Source organism: Protopterus annectens, chromosome 1.part2 (assembly GCF_019279795.1).
Source record: "Protopterus annectens isolate FY-2018-M chromosome 1.part2, PAN1.0, whole genome shotgun sequence".
Classification (NCBI taxonomy): domain Eukaryota; kingdom Metazoa; phylum Chordata; order Ceratodontiformes; family Protopteridae; genus Protopterus; species Protopterus annectens.
In genome coordinates this window covers 993,245,970-993,256,424 of record NC_056727.1, presented here as the reverse complement: position 1 = coordinate 993,256,424, position 10,455 = coordinate 993,245,970, and the positions used below count along the sequence as shown (strand labels likewise).

The following is a 10,455-nucleotide window of genomic DNA, read 5'->3' as shown; positions in this document are numbered from 1 at the left end:
TATAGCTGGCTCCATTTACAATGAGCTCTGCACACAATTGTGTATTTCCATTGAGGTTGCAGACATAGCTAAACAATGCCTTGTGGTTTTCCTTGGTCTGGGAGGCCAAATTCACCTCACATTTGGCTTTGGTAAACTTTATTTGTCCTCTGAGTTTTTTGTTTAATTTGATAAGAGTGCTTTTATCCAGCTGGGTGCTACACCTCCTAATTTTTGCCATGATTTTCTTCCTTCTGTTATAAAGTCTATTGATTTTGTGATTCCACCAGGGTGGCTTGTTTTTTGAGTTAGTTCTGTAATTCTTCCTGGTTGGTACAGCTGCCTCTATGCAGCTATTAACATGCTTATACATGGTTTCTGTGAACAGTTCAGCAGTGTTCTCAGGGTTTATGGGGGCTTGAAACTTTGCAAGATTATCACTTAATAGCAGGAAGTTAGCCTTAGAGTAGTTCCTGAATATTCCAGGTTTAGCTGGGGGTCAAGGTTTTAATTTTACTTCAAAGGAGACCATTTTGTGGTCTGATCTTACCAGGGAAGACATTACATTAGGGCACTCTACCATATTAGTGAGGGGAAGATCAGTATGGTTGCACCCCTGGTTGGTGTACTGGCAATCTGGTCCAGGGAGTTTGTGATTACAAAATTCAAGAATCTCTGTGCCTGTGTTTGGTGTCATATAGGATTCCCAGTTAATAGTGGGGTAATTAAAGTCACCCATGAATATGGTATTGGGCTGGATGGTAAATGTTTCCAATAAGGTTAAATATATGGTATGGGTTCCTGGGTCATAGAGGGGGGATATATAGCTTACAGAGAAGTGGTAATGGATTTTGCCTATGGTGATTTGAATATGCAGCAGCTCAAGTGCATTGTCCTGTTTGACCAGCCTTGAGGTATATTTATTTTTGGTGTAAATAGAGACACCTCCACCTTTAGTTCCCTGCCTGTGAAGTAGCTGGCCTAAATGTGTGGAAGGCATTATATCCTTGCACTGTTGTTGCGCTCTCCGTGGGTTTAAACCATGTCTCAGTGAGAGGTTTAGGGTGAAGAGAGCTTCTATCGAGTGGACTTTTTTGTTTAGACTTCTAGCATTGAGCAGTAATACCCTTAGATTGCCTTGGTTTTGATTTGCTATGTCAGAAGTACTTTCAGTTTGGCATTGCCTAAAAAAGGCACTATGGGGAAGACAATGTTTTAGCTAATATGTGAAAGCCTCGAGGGGAGAGATGCAGAGCATCCTTTGCAAAGTAGTGTGGTCTGCTGACCATCTCCTTCCATGCTGACAAATATTCCACCCCCTTAGAATGACACCAGAAACTAAGCCAATTATTAAAGTCAGTCATCTTTTGTTCATATTGTGGCATCATCCTTGGAGAAGGTAAAATGCTGCTCAATGCTAGGCTCATACCAGCCTGAGACACATATTCCGAGAGCTTCATGATGTCTCTCTTCATTTAGTCTAGGGAGGTACATATCAGGTCATTTACTCCCACATGGACTATGACTGAGTCATACTGGTACTTGCGGCCCAATGACCTGAGTGCATGAGTAATGTGGCGTATCCTAGCCCCTGATAAGAAACTGACCATGACTTTCTCCTTACTCAGCCTGTTGGGAGGGACATTGGTGTGTTTCACAATGGAGTCTCCAATGATCAGAATATTGGATTGTGTGGTGGTTTGCCTTATGGGCTTAGAAGTAGAGGCTCTATGAGATGTGGCTCTATGTGTTCATGTGGGTGTTGTTTTGAAAGCATGCATTTGGGGCTGCTGAGGGTATTTGTTATGTGTGTTTTATCTAGAAGATCTTTGGGTTTTAGGAAGATTCCTGATGTATATTCAGCAGAGTATTAGGGACAAAGAAAATTAGGTTAATACTAATACTAACCGTGAGAGGGGCTCCAACAGTGATAGAAAAAGAAGATAAGAAAATAAAGATAATAATGGCACAGAAGTGGTAAGAAGGGGTTACTGGCAGGGAAGCAGGATTACACTGGCATTTATTTAGCTATATTACATATAAAGCTACTATTATGATGCTCAAGAGAATTTGGGGAGAAATAATTAGTTTTCAGCAGGGAATATTATTTATGGCTGGGGACCAGAACCTGATTTGCAATAGTGAATATGTATCGGGGGGCCTTGGATGGAAAATATAACAAAATATAATAAAATAAGGTAGATTTCTGCATAAATATGTAAGAATATTTTGAATGGAATATGTAAATTAAGTAGCAGGTTATCAGAGAAAATGTACATATTATTTCCGAAGTTACAATAATTGGGCTAGACTAGACCAATAAAAATGAAGATAAAGATGCAGGACAACGAAGTACAAATAAGACATTGTCACTTTCCTACTTATTTGTTAAAAAGGGAAAAATTTAAGGAATGCGTCTTGGATATGATCTGAGAGTTATTAGGAAAGAGATTTCTTCAGAAAAGATAGCTAGGGAGAGAGATAAAATGTAGAAATACAACAGAAAGAGATATGGAAAGAAGTGATAGGAATTATTTAGAGGAGCGGTCAAATGTTAAAGTAATATAGTGGAAAAGGAATCTCACAGAACAGTATAAGGAGCAATTGCTGAATGCCAAATGTAAAATAAGGAAGTATTTAGATATTATGTACAAGTTTACAAAGGTTGCTTTTAATTTTTATAACAATGCTACTATACAAAAATTATAGCCGCGGTGGTGCAGCGGTAGCGTTGTCGCCTCACAGCAAGAGGTTTTCCCATTCGATTCTCGGCTGGAGCACCTTCTGTGTGGAGTCTGCATGTCCTCCCTGCAGTCGAGTGGCGTTCGAAAGACATGCGTGAATGGGCGTGCATTCGTTGAAGGTTGGGCGTCGAGCTGGCACTGTAAAAATCTATTGCCAATCATTAGCGGACCGGAGTTCTGCTGTGGCGACCCCTAACCGGGAAAAGCCGAAAGAAGAAGAACAAGCTACTGTACAAAAATTCTTAACACAACTTAGACAACAGAAAGAAGAAAAGGTTGTTGCTAAATTAGGGAGCCTATGGCATGAAAACTAACCAGAGATCTTATAGAGGTATTAGGTATATTTCAGAAATGTTATGAAAATATGTATAAAGTAGAGAAATTTTGAACAAGAAAATATGCAGATGGAAATATTTCCAGAATACTTAACTACGCCAAGGTTAGAGGCAGAGGAGGCTCAAGAATTCATAGCTAAGATAGGAAGGGATGAGATAAAAATGGTGATGTATAATCAATCAGCAGGGAATGCTCCAGGAAAAGATGGTATTCCTGTGGATGTTTGGACTTTAGGAGGTAAGAAAGTTATAAAGCTCTGTAAGGTTTTGTTTAACAACATTTAAAAAGGACGGACAGTACCAGCATGTTGGTGAAAAAAGATGTGATGGCTATAGTACTCAAGGGGGGTAAGGACTCCTCAGACCCAGTTTCATATATACCAATTTCAATTTTAAACTGTGATTATAAATTGTTTATATATCTATACTAGCCAAAAGAATGGCAAATGTCAAAACTGATAGATATGGATCAGTGTGGATTCTCTGCAGAGCGGAGGCAAACATTTGACAACATTAATAGAACAATAATGATCCAGAGAGAAGCAGAATATAAGAAAACACTACTACTGTTGGTGGATCTTAATGCAGTGAAAGCATTCAATAGAGTCATCATGGATTTTATGAGCAGGGCAATGGCAACATTTGCATTCTCTGACAGAATGTGTGTGTGTGTCTTTCGGCTTTTCCCGGTTAGGGGTCGCCACAGCGGAACTCCGGTCCACTAATGATTGGTAGTTGATTTTACGTGCTGAGTTACCAGCCCTGATGCACAACCTTCAACGAAGGTACGCCCATTCACGCATGTCTCCACGCAGAAGACGCTCTAGCTGAGAATCGAACCAGATAGCGTCTTACTGTGAGGCGACAACGCTACCGCAGCACCACCACCGCGGGTATTTATTCCCTGACAGAATCATATAGTTATTTAAGAAGATATATGAAGAGTCAGAGGCAATAATTAAGATGGAATGGTTCTTCTCTAACAAGTTGTGTTTGAAGACAAGAACATTGCAAGACTGTCCTCTTTCCTTTTTATTTGCTTTACATTTAGAGATATTGACAAAGAAAATGAGATAGTGGCAAAAAAATAATGGTGTCACAAATTCAATGATATAACTAGGATAGTGGTCAAGAAAATGTAGCTTTATTCACATATTATATTATTATGTTTTGATAATCCAGAAAATGACATGTCAGTTTTGTGGAATATTTTGAGACAGAAAAGCTCTTTTCAGTATATAAAATAAATGAAGATAAAAGAATAACTATAGCAGTAAAGTACCCATCCAATACCCATACCTATGGGGATATGACAATATGTGTTTTTTAGGGTAGGGATTGAACCATGATTCTGTTATGGCAGCTAAGGATATGTAGGAAGAGACTGAGCAGAAGAAAATACAAAAATTGAGAAACTGTAATCCCTTTATTATGGATGTAGATAATGAAACTTAATTTATGAAAGTGATTTTAGTTCCTTTATTTTTATGTACAGTTTGGGTGTATTTTATCAGATAGAAAAGTTGTGGATGATAATTAATAAAAAAATTAAAGGAATTTATTTGTGGGGGGGAAGTGGGCACGAGTTAAATGGGATAAGTTGATTTTTCCCATAGAACATCGTGGTTTAGGGTTACCTGGTATGAATGGGTACTTTAAAGCTACTCATTTTAGGCTCATATGCATAACTCTAGCAGAATGTTATACGTCAATGTAAAAAAGGTGGAGAAAGGAGATTTTTACCAGAAGGGATGTCTGCAAATATGGGTATAGAAAATGGGGAAAAGGTTTTTGTGATTTACTAGTGTAAGTTAGCAAAGAAACCGAGATATTGGAAGCAAATAACTCTGGAGAGAAAGTAATAGAGTGGAATGAAGCTAAGCAGAGGTCTGGCCTCCAGGTTATAGATTTCCATTCCAAAAAGGGACTGATAGAGTAAAGGCAATGAGAAAGGAATAGAGGAATGTTAACTGGAAGATCAGCTCTGGTAAAAATTTTAGTTGAGTCTAAAACAGAAGATACTATTAAAATGGGTAATTGGTAGGGTTTGTAAAATACTGCATGATAAACATAAGAATCAAGCAGATAGGATAGAACAGATTGGGGAAATAAAACCATAAAAAGACTTTACAAAGGAACAATGGGAAGAAACTGATATGGCTCTCAAGAATGCAACAAAGCCTGGAAGATTTAGAATGTTATCATGGAAGTGTTTGCATGTATACTTTATGCCCCAAGAAGACATCAGAGGGTTTTTCCTCAGATATTTAGCAAATGCTGGAGATGTGATGGGAAAGACAGAGGTAATTGTGAATATGTTTCTTATAAATGTAAAGAGATGGCAGAATTAAAAAATTCCCTACAGAGTACTTTGACAGAAATATCAGGGCATATAGGATCTGAACTGTCTAGACACAGTAAGGCCTTACTAAATTTAATGCTACTGACTGCCAAAAAAAAAAACAATTGCTAGAAAATGGAAATAAAAATCTATAAAAAAGGTAATGGAAGTTTTGAATATTGTAAAATAGATAAAAGAAGTAGCCGCGGTGGTGCAGCGGTTAGCGTTGTCGCCTCACAGCAAGAGGTTCTCCCGTTCGATTCTCGGCTAGAGTGCCTTCTGTGTGGAGTCTGCGTGTCCTCCCCGCGGTCGAGTGACATTTAAAGACATGCAGGTAGGTGCATGCATGAATGGGTGTGCCTTCTTTGAAGGTTGGGCATCGGGCTGGCAATTCGGCACCGTAAAAAATCCACTGCCAATCATTATCAGACCAGAGTTCCGCTGTGGCGACCCCTAACCGGGAAAAGCTGAAAGACATTAGTTTTAGATAAAAGAACTGGAGGTGGGATCTTTAGAAAAGGGTAGGAGCAAATTTCATAGGCATAAATAGAGTTTGTGAGAACAGTACCTGCAGAATAATGCTCAAAATGAGGAGTGAGGTTTAAGGGATGACAAGAATTGAGCAATTTATTAATGTTGGAGTAACTGAAATTTGTTAGAAAGAAAACATTTATGTGTGTAGCATAGATGTAATAATGGAAACTGTTATTACTGTCTATTTTCTTTTCTATTAATGTAAGTCAAGTCATGCTACAACTTAAAATGTGATGACTTAATAAAGATATTAACAAATATTTATTGGGTTTTACTATGACTTTCAGAGTCTACAAAGACACACATCTCTGAAATGTATTGTGTCGATCCAGCCACATCACATACTCTCCACTTTTCCTACTATGGCAGTAAACCATACCTGTATATTTTGTCATTTACTCCTTGCAACTTAACCCACTACAGTATCACACTATCAGAGATGCCATAAACCACACACAGTTGAAGCAGTAAAAGTAAAGCAAAAATTAAACAAGCACCATTCCCCATTCACTTACCTCTTTTTGAGATGGTTTTGCTTACTGTGGCTTCAGCAGTTTTCATAGCATCACAATGTAACGTGTGTGCATGCACTTAGTCACATACATGCTACTTGCTCACTACTTATCTTCATGACATTCCTGGCAGCACTTGCAAAAATCACTCTCTCATTGCTGAACCTGTTGTTTCCACAAAAGGTTTTCTTAAGAAGTTGCAGCTTGGGCTTTGAGATTCCTGCTAGTTAGGTGATAGTTGCCTGTGGAACACATCCTGCACCTTGGCAATGTCTTTGCACGATCGCAGAAGGCACGTTTTTGAATTCCAGGAAATGTCTATCTCATAAAAGGGGCATGAAAATACAGCAAACTACTAAATTATAATTCTTTCTTTTTTCTCTAAAATGAAGTGATTGTGCAAACACAGTTTAATGTTTTTTAGAGTTAAAATAAATAAATTACTAGATGAAATAACAGATAACCCTTAATGTGTTTTATTGTTAAAAAAAGGTGGAGTCAGACTGCTTTAATATTTCCTCTGCTGAAGTGCTATGTGCATAAGGTTCAAATAATAATCTGCTGATGGTCATAATTATACATCTCAACTGTCCAGAATTTCATATGAATGTTCAAACGCTTCATATTTTGTCCGGCTCCTCATAAAATTTGTAATTTTCTTGCAAATAATTGATGATTGAAGCCACTAAATAATTACAGACATTTGAGTTTCAGACTTCATACTCTCCAAAAACTGCATACTAATGTAAACTGTTATTCTGTTAACTTCTAAGTTTATAAGAGCAATCCCCATTATTTTTGGCTCTGTCAAGGATTTATGTTGTAAGAGGTTGAGCAGTATTATTTACCAGAGCACCACGGATTTTATGAGGAAAAGACCAAAAATATGGGGAGAAAATCTGGACACTTAAAAGGTATGAGCATGACTACATTTCATACACCATCGAACTACCTTCATTTTCAGAAAGTTATATAGCAGCAATAGAACTGGAATGCAAGAATAAAATGCTGAGGAAATTGTTAAAAGCAGGGATAAAACTACATTGGTCAACACAAACACTGACTGAGAACATAACTCTTAACATTCCACATTAAAAATGAGGAATACTACCTATCATAATATGTAATTGTAACACTATCAGCTTACTAACAACTTCAGCTTAAATGGTGGATAACGTGCTACTTTGTACGTATATTACATTTTTCATGAATTAATATAGTTCAATATTATTTGTCGCGGATATCAGTTAAAACTCAGTAACACAACGCTTGACAGACCTTTTTAATATGGAAATGCAAAGAACATAAACTTTTTAAGACTCAAAGAGCAACGTCCTCCGCAAAGAGGTACACTTGAAAGTTGTTGCCACGCCCCCTATACGTTCGTTTTGATAACAAAAAAAACAGGTGCTATGCGTCTCTGTTCTGTGCCATTTAATATTTCAATAGTAGTCCATTCTGGACATTAAAATGTGGAAACCCATAATTCCCACTTGCAATTAACTACCTCCTTCTACTGAATGCAGAGACAATATTGTAGTACAAACATCCAACCGCAGATGACGCTGTGCAGGGAGGTTTGCAGGGAACTTTATACAACGGTTGTTGAAGGAGTGCGCGGTAGATTTTTTGTTTTGTGAATTGTCGCTGGTTGAATTTGAAGCGTTTGCGCAGTGTAGCTTTCTGAGTAGCATAGAATTAAGCTACTGAAGTAGTGATGTTTAGTGTAGATTAACACAAGAGGAGGCTACTTTGTGATTTTTTTATTTTGTATTAAAATAGTTAAAGAGGACCCACTTAAACTGTGTATATGGGATGGAACCGGGACCTTCAGGAGAAGGTTAGTTGTTTTATTTTATTGCAGTTCGGAGTTTAGACAAAGCAGGTTTGCAGCTTTAGTGAGGGGGACTACGTTACTCTGTTGTGATGGAGATCCACTGTCCCTTGCAAAGAAATGCAAATTTAGAATGTGATGTTTGAAAATTAGTTTTAAGTCTGCAAAAAGTGTATGTTGTGATTTGTTGTCGTGTGCTCTGCAGCTTGTTTATGAACTAGTGGGTTTACGTGTAGCCTATCAGAAACTGAAGCGTGTGTTTGGAAACTAGTTTAAACTGTGAATGAAGATAAGTACACAGGGCTGCCGGTGGTATCGTCTTTTTGATGAATGCCATGAACGAAGCTGGTTTTGTCATTAACGAGGACGAGTCTAGGAGTCCAGTATTTTTTTTATTTTAGAGTTATTAAATTGATTTAAAATTTGCTTGTGGAGACCTTGCTCTCAATGTTATACTGTTATTGTTGTTGAAACGCAAAATGAAGTAACTTTCACTTTGCCAAGTAATGTATGGGAATTAGTACATCTTATGGTTGGTTTTCTGTGTGATCGGGACTGTGAAGGGAGACAGAAAGTATGTAGTTTTTAAACAAGTTTGTGGATCAGGCAACCTAAACTGTGAATGTGTTAACAGTTGGCTTTTGTGGGAGTTTTATATAATTGTCAGTTCTGTTTCCAGCCTTCCTGTTAACATTACCTTTCTTACACGTCTCATCTTTGCTAATGATGTCTCGGCGCTCTCGTTTTGTTTATTATTTCATAAAGCCGTGTAGGTTAAAGCCTCAGCAACTTACCAAGATGTCAGTGCAAAGTTCAGATTTCTCATTACTATTCCTACGGACAGTTTCTTATGAGAGTATTGAGACGTAAATCCGTCATTGAATGTTATGCTTTAAGTGATTACTAGGACATGATTTATGTGATGGTTCTGACGGCATTGTAATTTCTAAGTTGGAAGCAAATCCCACTAGCTTTAGATCAAGTAGGCTCGCCTGCCTCAACGTCTTGTCCCAGCATTCTGGGACAAAGGAAAAATAAGGAGCGAAGACTGTGATTTACGAACACTTGATATTTTTTACTTATCGGTGGAACGGGAAGTTTTGTGTTAGCATTTTTACTTTGAAGAATCCGGCATAACTTTTTCTTTACCGTTATAAACAAACGTTTAACCGGGGTAAAGTATTTAAAGAAACATTCTGAGGTAGTCTTGAGAAACTTATCTGAATGTTTATAATTGGGTACTGGAAGATATGCAGTATTTATTCTTAATTTGTTTTCTGCAAGGTGCATTGTTACAAACAATGCACTTAGTTTATGGGCCATAGCTGGAGAGGATCTTTATTTTCTGTGACCTTTTTCTAACGCGTAAAATGGAATAAAAAATTGTGTAGTCAACATTTCAGGCACACTTTTCTCTATCTTTTTTCATGTTTTGAAATTCAAGTTTATATTGCAGTTTTTCATTATCCATTTTATTTGCATGGATTATTTTTGAGGTTTAGCAAGACGTATAGTTTGACAATTTGGCTGGCAGAACTCCATTGTTTTATTATATGAATATAATACCGGAGTACGTTGTATAAAAGTCTTCCAAGTTTTGAAATCCATTAACCCTATGCATACGTACTTTAAAAGATGTTTGGGAAAGCCAGTGATTTGTATGTTGTGCCACACAACAAGGCTTTTAGGATTTTGCTTATGCTTGCTTAGCCCAAACGATAACCCTGGGTGAATTGTGTGTGTATGGGTGGTACGAACCCACACCCCTAATGCAGGGGTTTCTTTCCATTCACCTACTGTAACATCCTTTGTGGTTAGACAGTGTCAGGTAGAGTTTGAGATACTTGTACAAATTGTTTCTGTTTTTAATGTAGTACAATAGACAGTGTTTTTATTTATTTTTGCTGTCATCGACCATTCTCAGCCAGTCAGCCCATTTATTTGCCATCAGCAGGGCAAGGTTTGAATGGGGAAGCCACTTGGGTTTTTACCTTTTTAAGCTCTACTTCCCTGCACACATGGCTTCAGAGAATGAAGGGGGTGAGTGCGGTGGGCTGTCCACATTGGTCGTCCTTCATTTTAACAAGGGAGTATTGCTGCAAGCACCCTCATCCTCCCATCTCAAGTATAGTTAGTGGCTTCCTCAGTCTCTACCTGAGAAGTCTTGCCACCCCAT

The 10,455-nt window shown here is 37.9% G+C and overlaps 1 protein-coding gene across 2 annotated transcripts in view; it reads left to right on the top strand.

The window, feature by feature from the left end:
• Window positions 1-8,084: 8,084 nt before the first annotated feature.
• The window catches only part of LOC122792214 (protein argonaute-1), a 1,920,205-nt gene continuing 1,917,834 nt past the window's right edge, over window positions 8,085-10,455 (top strand). Inside the window, exon 1 of one of the 2 annotated variants that reach the window (XM_044059955.1) lies at window positions 8,085-8,285. In XM_044059955.1, the coding sequence (XP_043915890.1) occupies window positions 8,261-8,285 (25 nt within the window). In that variant the 5' untranslated portion in view covers window positions 8,085-8,260. The remainder of the gene's footprint in view (window positions 8,286-10,455) is intronic. The other variant, XM_044059956.1, reaches the window with a different exon arrangement.